General features: G+C 40.2%; 1 protein-coding gene across 2 annotated transcripts; it reads left to right on the forward strand.

The window, feature by feature from the left end:
• Nucleotides 1–4,943: 4,943 nt before the first annotated feature.
• On the forward strand, nt 4,944–11,227 carry NDUFC1 (NADH:ubiquinone oxidoreductase subunit C1). Of its 2 annotated transcripts, none has more exons than XM_073804826.1 (4): nt 4,944–5,085; nt 5,625–5,728; nt 7,219–7,302; nt 8,281–11,227. In XM_073804826.1, the coding sequence occupies exons 1-3, from the start codon at nt 5,019–5,021 to the stop codon at nt 7,276–7,278; spliced, it is 231 nt and encodes a 76-aa protein (XP_073660927.1). In that variant the 5' UTR covers nt 4,944–5,018; the 3' UTR covers nt 7,279–7,302; nt 8,281–11,227. The 2 variants fall into 2 exon arrangements, with proteins under 2 accessions (XP_073660927.1, XP_019783526.1); XM_019927967.3 differs by having other exon boundaries at nt 7,219–7,298.
• The last annotated feature ends 1,626 nt before the right edge of the window (nt 11,228–12,853 follow it).

Genomic DNA, 12,853 nt, shown 5'->3' on the forward strand with positions numbered 1-12,853 from the left:
CCCACCCGGGTCACACCTCCTAACACGCAGGCGCGATGACCTCCTTTCCCCACCTCCTCAGTCCTGGAGCTTGCTGGGAAACCTGGAGGCCCGCCCAGGTCCGCGCAGGCCGCGAGGGTCGCGGCAGGCCCCGCCCATCCTTTCGGTTTCTTGTCTCCGAGGCGCCGGGGGAGCGAGGGGAGAGTGGCTAACTGCGGTTCCGACCCCCTCCGCATCAAAAGTAGCGATCCCACTACTTTTTGCTAGATTGGCTTTTCATTCATTGGGTAGACTCTTCCAGTCTGTATAATCATAGTTTGAGCCTAAAGTGCTAAAATCCCGGTGTCCAAAAAGGTGTGTTTGATCGTGGACCAAGTGCCTAATTAAGCAGCAGAGGCGGAGGGGAAATGAAAGTTTCACCACAGTGGGGACTTGTAAATAGATCCAGAGAGGATGGGGCTTACCGGAGTCTGAAAAGCGTGAAAGAGTTAACCAAGTAAATGGGCCTGGCTGGGGCATCAGTGATTTACTTTTATTACTTTAAGAGGACCCTGGAAAGGTAGTCAGCCAGATCCGAAGTACCGTGTTTGCACTGCCAAAGAAACATCTGAAGGTTAAAGTGTGTGTTTTTATTTCATCGCCGAGTTCATGCAATGCAGTGTTGAGGACTGTATGACTCACCTTGGGTTGTGAAGAATTCAAGGTCACTGACTCCCCTGGAACTGGCTTCAAGCTAGTGCTTAGTACTATGACTCTCCGTCATTAGAAATCCTTAAATCTTAGGAAGCCGAAGAGTATCTGGCAAGGATACTAGAGAACTACTGCAGTAAGCAAGGTCAGACTGATACCTAATAGAGTCTCTTCGAGCCATTTCACTAAAACTCGACAGTAAAACTATTTTAAAAGTGGCATTCTGTTGATGACTACAAATTTTCACATCGTATGAGCCATTTTTATCCTTGATTGTTTTTGATTATCTCTCTCCAGATCCTGAATTCCATCAGTAGTCGCATTCTGTGCATCATGAATCATTATACAATATATGCAGTAGCTTTGATTTTTTAATCATAGTTACACAGATGTTTTACTGTTTTCGGCTTGCTCTTTAATCCTCCATGGAAGGTGTGAGTTGAGTAAGATGTTTCCCAGTGGAAAAATCTGCGACTAATACTTGGGTTTTCTAGCTGCTATCTTGCACGCCCTCTCCTTTTGCCTGGGGCATAAATAAGATTTTAGAAGTCAGATCCTGGAATTTCTTCAAATTCTGTGATGTCTCTTTAAAAGTTTCATTCAGAAAATTGTATGTACAAGAAACCATTTTTGAGTTTCGAAATACGGCCAGTTTTTTTAACTTTAGCTTTAAAAAAAAAAAAACTAAGAACAAATTTAGAATTCATAAAACGGCTGTTATTTACTAGTAACCTTCAAACTTCACCGCCCCCAACAGGTCTTTCAACTATCTGAACTATTAAAAAGTAGAAAAATTGTCTCACTTAAGGTGATAATTTTAGCTTAGCTACTAACTTGGGTTTCCAAATCTCTAGCTTCATATCCAAAAGTCCTTCTGGCAATATTATTTGCTATGTTTTTCTAAATTTCTCCTGTAAATAATATTCTGTTTTCACCTTGGGGGAAGAAAATTTCCGGTCTTTGAAACAAATTGTAGTTTCTACCAGAAGCTGAGTAACTGAATAGATGAGCTAGCAAGATAGTTTGGCAAATATGTTCCTTTTGGCTAATGACAAATAAATAACAATCTTTAAGACTCAGTGAATACTAGTCTGATTCAACATTTATGTGAGTTATAAACATCCTAGTTAAAATGCACCTACAGATAGTTGGACCACACAGTCAGTGATTTGATAGCCTGAACTCAATAAAATGTCTACTCTGATAGGTACCACTATTTGACAAATAGCGAGCCCATTTAACGGCTTATGCTTTGAATGACAGCTATGCAGGGAGTTAACATATCCAAGGCTAGGTGTGATGATGGTGATGGTGGTGGTGGTAGTTATTTCATTCATCTTACACCATGTGTTTGCATATCACTTTTGTGATAAATTCACCATAAATAAAGAAATAACTTTGCAAACTTTAATTCTACAAAAGGGGTACACAGAGTGAAATTCCTCCATCTTCATATATGTAAGAGGTTCTCTATTGACACTTCTACATCTTTACATTTTCTAGAAACAAACATAAAAGAAATCTATGTATTTGCCACCCAGATTTACAAAATGTTAACCTTTTGTGATTGCTTTTTTTTTTTAATGAAAACTTTCAGATACAGCTATCCCTCTCCAGATTTGAATTTGATGTATAGTATTCTCATGCTTCATAAATCAGTAAACATGTAGGAAGCACTTTTACCTTTTATACTGTTTTCAACTCTGGCTTTACTTTAACCCTTCCCCGGGAGATGTGAGTTGAGTAAGATGTTTCCCAGTGGAAAAATCTGGGACTAAAAATTTGATTTTCCAGCAACATGGATGGACATGGAGATTATCATACTAAGTGAAGTAAGTCAGAGAAAGACAAGTATCATATGATATGCCTTATATGTGGAATATTAAAAAAATTATACAAATGAACTTACTTACAAAACAGAAACAGACTCACAGATTTAGAGAACGAACTTAACTACGGTTACCAGGGAGGAAGGGTGGGGGGCAGGGATAGACTGGAAATTTGGGATTGACATGTATATATACGCTATATTTAAAATAGATAACCAGGGCTTCCCTGGTGGCACAGTGGTTAAGAATCTGCCTGCCTATGCAGGGAACACGGGTTTGAGCCCTGGTCGGGGAAGATCCCACATGCCGCGGAGCAACTAAGCCCGTGAGCCACAACTACTGAAGCCTGCATGCCTGGAGTCCGTGCTCTGCAACAAGAGAAGCCACCGCAATGAGAAGCCCGCGCACCACAATGAAGAGTAGCCCCCGCTCGCCGCAGCTAGAGAAAGCCCGTGCGCAGCAAGGAAGATCCAGCGCAGCCAAAAATAAATAAAATAAGTAAATTTATTTTTTAAAAAATAAATAAATAAAATAAAATAGATAACCAACAAGGACCTACTGTATAGCACAGGGAACTCATCTAAATATTCTGTAACAACCTAAATGGGAAAAGAATTTGAAAAAGAATAGATACATGTATATGTAAAAATAAAATAAAAATTTGATTTTCTAGCTGCTAACTAGAAAGGGGGAACCCTCTGCCTGTGTCATTAATAAGGTTCAGTTTCTGGGGATGCTTAAATGAATGTCACGTAGCAACTTCTACCAAAATATCACAGCTATTAGCTCCTGGCTGAAATTGCTTCATCAGGATTCTTTTCAAGATGGAGTTTCACCTACAGCTGCCTACTCCAAGTGTAGGGTTCCATCAGCTCTAACATGCTGAGAGGAATGTGCTTATACTTCATCACTTTCCCAAAATATACACTGGTAAAAGGATACAGGGGGCAAAAGAACAAAACAGGCTTTTCCAATAGCAGTAGTGAAATTTAGTAATTTGCCTAATGGTTTTGTATGCTCTGACTAAATGTGGCTTCTGTTCCAACTTGTTGGATTCTAGCAAAAGCTGTGTCAGGATAAACTTCCAAGGGATGGGGTAGAAAGGATATACTACTGACAGGTTGCTGAGTGGACAAGAAGCCAAGAAATTGAGAACCAACAACTGACTCAGCATGTTAGTTGCGTGGTTTGCTTACTTGAGCATGAGTCCAGGAGGCTCAAACTAGGTTACAAACTATAAAGTGACTCACAGTTTAGCAATCTATGCAGCCATCAGTTGCATGTAAAAATGAACCAGAAAACACAGAACGATTATTTTACTTTTTTGGTCAATAATTTTTGGTTAACAATTTTTTTTTCAATAACATTGCTAAGGAAAGTATAGAAAGAAAAAGAGATTTGCTAACATTTATTTTGCCCTTAAAATGAACCCAGATGACATTAGGCTTAAAAGATTAAACCTAATTAAAATATGTAAAAATATACATATTTTTACATGGCCTTTAGACCTCAGTGTGAATCGAGAATTAAATGCACAAAAAATCTGGTTCAATTGTGAAAAATAAAACCTATTGGTCAGTACAATATGTTTCAAAGAGATAGGCAAAAGCAAGTTGTTTAAAACCACCAGACATGCTCTAAGCTTCCCAACGACCCTATAGCGTAGGTGTTTTGTTCCAGATATAAAACTGGAGAGATTAAGTAATTTGCCTAAAAATCATATAGCTAAAAAGAGGTGAGCACGAATGGAGCTTTGAACTTGGCACTTTGAGCCTGCTCTGCAGCTTATGGCCTCAGGGGACTGTCTAAACCTGTTGGGTGGGCTAAGTCCGAGTCCGAACTTCCCCAGCTGTGTGGTCTTGAACTGGTCGGGGCACTTCTGAAATACTAGGATTCTCTTTTCCTCACAGGGTTGTGAGACTTTACTGTGCTAGTGCGTATAAACAGACTTTGGGAACTGTTAAGAGGTCGTTTCAAATATGAGGTATATATAATATGTCACCTTGGAGGAAGAGCTTGTCTTTTGAGCTTCATCTATAAATTGAGAATGATAATCACGGCGTGTCCTGCGGCCGTTGTGAAAGTGAAATGATAGTGCATGTAAATCAAATGATGCATTAAGGCGCAGTGCCTGAAACACCGAATTCGATCAAAATGCTACTATTCAACCCTCTTCACTTGCAGTTTCCCGGCTTACGCAGGAAGATTTTGGTAACTCTCTTTGTAAATGTCCCTGGGGTGGGGGTCTGAAATAAACTCTCCGAGGACAGAGACGCGGCTAAACTACCTTTCATTTTCCCCCTTGTAATCACCTCCTTCGTAATCCCACTGTGCACATTGAGGGTTGAGACCAGAAGAGCTAGAGTACCAGGCGGTAACTCCAATTCTTGGGGTTAGCGCCCGCACGCGGCGCGGCCGCAGAGCCCGCGGTTCCGCGCCTCCGCCCGCCAGGGGACGCTCGGCCGGACGCCGACCCCCGAGAGCGGCGGGGCTGGAGGAGGCGGAGCCCAACCCGGCAAGATGGCGCTGCCTGCCTTGTTGCGACCTTTCTCCAAGCTGCTGGCCCCGGCCAGGCTGCCGAGCGGCTGTAAGTGTCCCTCCTCGAGCAGGCCGCCCCGACCTTCCAGCCTGCGGCTCCCAGGGCGAACCCAGCCCCGAAGGGGCAGGAGGCGGCTGCGCTCCGGGCTTGTCCGGCAGTGACCTTCGCCGGCCCGCCTCCCGGAGCCCACGCCTGCCTCCACCCGCGCCTCTCGGCTCCCCGTCAGCCGCTGCCCACCCTCCTCCCAGAGCCGTCCGACCCCTCGGGGTTTCGGCGAATGGACTTTGAGTCCCTTCTCCTGCAGACGCGGGAGAAGGAGACCCTCCCCGGGGCGCTTCTATCTGCCCACCCCCGAGACGTCGGAGGGTCGCCAAAGCCCGCGTACGAGGCTTTGAAGGCGCTACCCGGTCTGGCCCTGCTGGTGGCCCAGGGCGAGTTACTAGGCATCTCTGAACCTCTCTTTCTGTGGCTGTTTAAATGAGGAAGTAGAAGGGGGAATTAAAAGCGACAATACGCATGTAAATGTCAGGTTTATCCCGACAGGGTGTTAAGTTACAGATTTAGAGACCCTTTCTGTCCCCTTTCAGCTTCAGCGCGGTCAAAGTTCTACATTCGGGAACCGCCACAGGGCAGCCCTGACTGGCTGAAGGTTGGACTGACCTTGGGCACCTCCGTTTTCTTGTGGATCTATGTAAGTATATACTCCCTTAAATCGTGCTACTCCAGCACGCTGGAGAGGACAAGTACTGGTGTGAGGTTTAATGTTGCGCAGCAAATCTCCCATACCATAGGTTATTTATGTAACTGCTAATAACCTATTTCTCCAAGGACTAAAAAATATTTTCAGAGGCATCGAGAAAGTATAATGAGGCCGAAATTTCTGTCATTGTTCCTTCGCCTGGTTTTGTCGTGAATGGCAGTTTCACTACATATTAATTATCCTTTAGTTTATTTCTTAAGAAAGATGGAGGCAGGTTGGGGTTTTATGAAGGCACTTTTTTCAGATGCCATAGGGACAGATCGTAAATGAACAAGCTATACAAATTAAATCCCATTGGACTTACAAGAGATAAGATTTTAACAATGTTTGTGTAAATACATTGTTGGAAATTGTACCTAGTGTGTAGCAGCCTTTTTCTTTCTTTCTTTTTTTTTTTTGTCTTTGTTTACAGTGTGCCAAATGCTTTACCTGTAAAAACTTGTTTAATTTTTTCAACAACACTATGTGGTAGTACTATTATTATTGACCTCTTACGGATGTAGGAAACACTTGGAGAAATTAATTTGCCAAACCAAGTCCTCCCTGACTTCAGGGCTACACTGTAGACCACTGTGAAATACTGTCTCTCCGTAGATAAAAATTTTAAAAGTATCTGTGTTACATTAGTATTTAAATTTTTTGTTTTGGAATTTCCTCCACTGCCGCCCACCTCCAACTCTTAGATCTCTTATTTGGGATTTTTTCCATTAAAGTGGTTCAGCTCTTTGACATGGAAAGGAGGAAGAGATGTTGAAAGTTACTTACAACTTAGTAACTAATCCTTTCAAAATAACGTTTGTTATAATGTAACTTTATACGTTCTTAAAGCTTTCCTAAAAAGAAACTTGTTGCTGAGAGCTCTGATTGATATTGGATCTTTGCAACACATGTCACCCTATATCAGCCATCGTTCTAGTTGCGTATTCTGTCAGACAGTGGTTCTGAGAAAGCGGCTGTCCTCCGTGACATCTAATTAATACATATATAGTTGGGGGTTGTGGGTTGGTCGTTCACTCACAGTATCATACTTCTGAGGTTAGAAGTATAGTACACATCCACCAACCCCATCTAATAACCAGGTTCTGCTCTGTCCTGTTGCTTTAGCCCCTCTGTGGTAAGGCTCTCCATTCCATTAATTACCCACTGAGTGAAGTAATTTATTTGCAGAAGTTGGATTTAAACTTTTAAGGGTTGCCTTCTCAAATTTATAGTATGTCAGATTGTGGTGAACAAGTACATATCATTCATAGCTTTTGGACTTTTGTATCCTTTAGCCTTTTATTTCTAACTAGAATAGTTGTAATTCTTTTAATCTATCCTTATTTCTCTTGCAAAATATAAATATCATTAGTTGATCTTCTCCTCCTCTTTAAGTTGCCAGGAAGATTGCATTTCTAATTTTAACTCTTACCTACTTCTAGCTCATCAAACAACATAATGAAGATGTTTTAGAGTATGAAAGAAGAAATGGGTTGGAATAAACTTTTGGAACACCGATACAGTAAGTATGTGATTTTCTAGGATTGAATAGACTATGCAAGTTAATTTGACCTCTTTTTAAATAATGTGTTTTGACTTTTTTCATTAGGTTTATACTTTTTAGCACCTATATTCCTGTCTGTGACAAATTTATGAATTTTTAATACCTTGGCTGAAGGATCTCTTAGCATAATCATTTTTAATCATTACACTTTGACTGTGTTCAAAGGAAGTTGTGCTTAAGAATGAAACCAAAATCATATTTCCTTAAATCTAATAGTGCTGTACACAGTGCCTTCATAGCACTTAGGACAAGTTATCATTCTTTGTGTATGTATTTCTTAATACCTGTTTGTCATATACCACACATGAGTGTAAAATTCCACGAGAACAGGGCATTCAATTGTTAAACTTCTTACTGCATGACGATTTTATTATGATTGTCATTACAACTAACACCCAGTTGGACAATTCCTGATAAAACCTAGCTGTGAATAAGATAGAATACACTGCATGGTCTGTTATTTAAAAGAGTGAGTTTATTTTATATGTATATGTGTGCCATATTTCTGAAAATATTTTTAAAGAAATCCTATATTAATCCTTTTGTAAAATGAAAAATCATCCTTATAAATCTCAGCTTTCTTGGATTAGGTTGATTAAAGTAGATAACTTATATGTGCTGGAGAATAAAACAGTAATCACAGATGTACATTTTGTTCTATTATTATCACCTTGCCCATTGCACTACTTCAGTCAATCAAGAGATAAAAATGAAATAGTTTTTTAAATCAAAACCAGATGCTTTTGCTACTCCTGTAGTTAAGATTTAAAAAAAAAATTTTTTTTTTGCTAAAATTTAGATAAAATGAGGAGTTGATATTCTTTGTGGATTTGTTTTTTTAGACTTCCCCTGATACTTTAAGGTGCATTGTTCAGAATGGTCTAATTTTAATATTACTTCTGCTGGTTAATGCTACAGTTTTCTTTTTTTTCCATTATAGGTATTAGTGTTTATAGCAGTTCCTCTGGATTCACCAATCTGTTGAGCTGTAAACTGAGAGAAAGAGTTACATGTGAACATATGTCAAGTCAGCATTTGTGTTTCACATAATTAAATTAAAAAATACTTCTGTATTCTTCAGATTATGTACATTGTGACAGTGTATAAAATGTCAATTCTAACGTAAATTACTAGAAGTATTTTAATGTGGAAAGTGCCGTTTGATAATTGGGTCATTGGTAAGAAAACTTTTTAAGGATATAGATTTAAAAAAAAATCACTGCTGAGGATTTAGTCCTTCTATCAACTTCTGATTTCTAATCAGAACACTTATTTAGTGATCAGGATGATAGAACTACTCCTACTCTATTATTTAAAATACAAAAGAACCCAAATACTATTTTCTTCTTACCAGAGTTTCTTCTGACTCCATTTCCTTGAGTTTGAATGAGTTTCATTTGGGTGACTGTTTTTAACACCGGTATGGCCACAGTTGGCTCTTTTTGCTCATATGACTTTCATCCAATGAATAACAGACTATTCAAAAAAAGGAGTTGGTGAGAGCTCATAGAGACAAATGAAAAAACACTTCATTTATCCCTCATTTAAACCCTTTCTTTTTTGTGAATCAGTTAACACCTATTTATATGCCACTTCATTAACATATAATTTAAACACTTAATGTATTAATACTGTACATTTGAAAGTGTATTATTTGTATCTCCATTCTGATGTTAAATAGAAAGTTTCATTGCCTTATAAATGGCTTTGTTTGTGTTTCGGGCTCTGGCCAACACTTACTCTGGGAGATTCACGGCCCAATACCTTTGGAAGTCACTTCTGAACATAAAGTCAGAGTTACCTTATCTCGGAATAAGTATTTAATCCAAATTCAGTGAAAGACCAGATAAAACAGTAACTATTAACTTTTGTCAATTCGGAGTCCTAGGTGGTAGAACTGGAAAGGACCTTAGGGGGTTATATAGACCAATTCCATAATTTTACAAATGCAAAAACCAGAGGTAAAGAGTCATTTGCCCAGTATCACTGGAAAGTAGAATGATGGACTCTTAAAAATGACCATGTCCTATTCCCCAGAATTTGTATATATGTTAGGTTAGGTTAGGCAAAGGGGAATTAAGGTTGCAGATGGAGTTAAGTGTGCTAATCAGCTGACATTGAGATGGAGAGATTATCCTGGATTATCTGGTTGGGCCTCATGTAATCACAAGGGTCCTTAGAAGTGGAAGAGGGAGGCACCAGTATGTGTCAGAGTGGTGTGATATGAGTAAGGTTCAGCTGGCCATTGCTAGCTTTGAAGATGAAAGAGGGCCAAGAGCCAAGGGACAGAGAAGTCAAAGAAATTCTACCCTGGAGCCTCCAGAAAGGAACAGCCTTGCTGACACCTTAACTTCAGCCCAGTGAGACCCATGTCGGATTTCTCATCTACAAAAATGTAAGATAATAAATTTGTGTTGTTTTAAACCACTAAGTTTGTTATAGCAGCAGTAGGAAACTAATACTGTCACATGGTAATGGACCAAGAAGTCACGTATCAACTCCCAGTTCAAGGAACTTTACCCTAAAAGAGACACTTAAAATTCACATCCCTAAAGGGAACAGAAAACTCTAAGACACTTGAAATTCTGGAAACTGATAACCTTAGTTGGAAATAAAATACAGCTTTAACAAGCAAGATTTACTGTATGTCAGGCCTTGAAAATAAAGCTGCCCTGTGTGGACTTTCTTCTTGATCGTGCCTGTAACTCCAGGGGGAGCCATTCATGAAGACTAGGGCTGTCCTAAAGAACTTTCTGCGGTGATGGACATGTTCTGCCTGTGCTAGCCAGCGTAGTGGCCACTACTCCCATGTGGCTACTGAGCATTTGGAATGCGATTAATGTGACTGCATTTTTTTTTAGTTTTATTTCCTTTTCATTAAATAGCCACATGGGGCTGGTGGCTGCCGTATTGGACAGTACAGATGCAGATTACTCTTGAGTAACACCTCCTAGAGTTGTGCCACACAGGGGCGCTGGTGAGAGGTGCTTTCTAAACTAAATATTGAAACCTAACTCAAATTACATTAAACTAAAAGAAGGTTATGAGGATACAGAGTGGCTCACAGACTGCCGTAACAGGCATGCACCTGAGCCCAGGAATGATAGGGGCCTGGCATTCAAATGTTATCCCGACTTTTGCTCTGGGCTCTGCTTCCTGCCTATGTGCTTTATTTCCCTTGCACACAGACCGTCTCTTCCCCAGCCCACATTGTAAAGAGAGGGCTACAGTCAGTAGTCTCTTAAACTGAGATGTTTTAGCTGGACTGAACAAGAATCGTTCTGATACACAACTCCTGAGAAGAACTTGGTCAAGTGATGGTTCCTTTAGCAATAATGTAAAAGAATTTCCATAAAAAGGAAGATAACAGACAAATTCATATGTCAAATGTTGTCAAGTTTTTTATTAGATCAAAATCGGACCTTTTTTTTCAGATTCAGTGTCTGTGAGATAGTCATTAAATTAGTTTCTTAAGTTGCCGTAGGAAAAAAAACCAAGCTATAGGAGCTCAGTTTTAAGTATAAGAAGTTGTTATGGGTTAAATTTTGGTCCCCAAAAAGATATGTTGAAGTCCTAGCCCCCATTATCTCAGAATGTAACCTTATTTGGAAATAGGGTATTTGCAGATATAATTAGTTAAAATGAGTATACTGGAGTAGAGTGGGCCCTTAGCCCACTGTGACTTGTATGTTTCTAAGGAGAAGAGACACAGACACAGGGAGAAGACAGGAATGATGGAGGCAGGGACTGGAGTGATGCATGTGGAAAGCAAGGATTACCGGTAAACGTCAGAAGCTGGAAGGGTTCTTGCCTGCATGTTTCACACCTTGACTTCAGACTTCTAACCTCCAGAACTGTGAGAGAATAAAGTTTGTTGTTTTAAGCCATCCAAGTCTGTAGTAATTTGTTATGGTAGCCTTAGGAAAATATGGAAGGGGTAGGGAATGTCATGTTTATTTTACTACAGAAGAGAAAGTGAATCGATGGGAAGAGTACTGAGGAACCTCCAAGAATTGTTTAAGAATTTATCATCTTGATTGTCCTTTCTCCTTCATTTTATCGAAATACTTTAGGCCATCAAAAGCGTGCATACCAAATGTAAAACAGATAGCTAGTGGGAAGCAGCCACGTAGCACAGGGAGATCAGCTCGGTGCTTTGTGACCACCTAGAGGGGTGGGATAGGGAGGGTGGGAGGGAGACGCAAGAGGGAGGGGATATGGGGATATATGTATACGTATAGCTGATTCACTTGGTTATACAGCAGAAACTAACCATTGTAAAGCAATTATACTCCAATAAAGATGTTAAAGAAAAAAAGCGTGCTTATCAGCACTTTTTCAAATTGCGTTCCAATTTGTCTTCCTAGATACTCTTCTAAATTGTGTCACTTTATATCCGTATTGATCTGTTGAAAGTACAGGTTATAGCTTAGGGATTTAATATTAAAAAAAAAAAAGCTGTTTCTAGCTTTCTGTGGAGCCTAGGAAATCACTCAATCTTTGAGAATTGCCTTTAATTATATGGAACTTAAGCCTTGAGTAAGTATGACTATTAGTGCCAGTGGTTAGGGAGCTTCGTGAGCTCCCTCTCTTACAATATGTTTTCAAAACTAATATTGTCTTTGTCAACAATCACAGTTAGGTGGAGATCATCTTAGATAAACCAAGTTAACTCTAACCCTAAGTTCTTGTTTTCCTAACAAGACCAAGAGAAATGTCAAGGATGTGCTCAAGGGCAGCATTATAAACAGTGTGACTAACAGCTGGGAAACTACTGTCTCAGCCTTAACACAGTCTTGTATGGCGAAGACCTGCTGTTAAAATTCTCTCAGGGTTCTGGAGAGACAGCTTGCTACAGAGTGAATTTGACACCCCACAGGCATGTCCTTTCTTGGGAAGTGTTTCATCAAAATGTGGGAAGAGTTCGACATCAAAATGGAAAGCCACATATCCTACAGGAGCAGTAGAGTAGGTGGCAAATTCCCTTTGATCCAAGAGCCATGAGCTTTTAGCTAAGATGAAAAGGGATGTGGAGAAGTAGCACTACTTATCTCACAGTTCTTGCCTTTGCCAGCTGGGATGGCCACATCCAACCTAGAGGACATGATAAACTCCCCGCTGGACCTTACCATACGATGAGATGGTGGACTGTAATGGATCCTATCATGTGCGCACTGACAGGCATCAGAACATTGTAAGTGGGCCTGGAGCTTCGGCTCAGGCTGGAAGTCAGAGTCTAGCGCTGCCTTCTCCAACTAGCTGAGCGTGTTTTCTACCTAATGTGCTTTACAGCTGACAGCAACACAATAGAGGAGTTATCCACATTTCACTCATGTGGATACCCATTAAAATGCATTTACTGCCTTTGACTATTTCCTCTCCCTGGCAACGAAGTCAAAATTCAGCCCTAAGTAGACCAAAGAAGGAATGAGCTGTAGTGGTAAACAGATTTGTTTTCTCTTTTAATTTTAAATTGAGCTGCACTAAATTGGAAATGGTTAGGAGCTCTCCCC

This window comes from Tursiops truncatus, chromosome 5 (genome assembly GCF_011762595.2).
Source record: "Tursiops truncatus isolate mTurTru1 chromosome 5, mTurTru1.mat.Y, whole genome shotgun sequence".
NCBI classification, from domain to species: Eukaryota; Metazoa; Chordata; class Mammalia; order Artiodactyla; family Delphinidae; genus Tursiops; species Tursiops truncatus.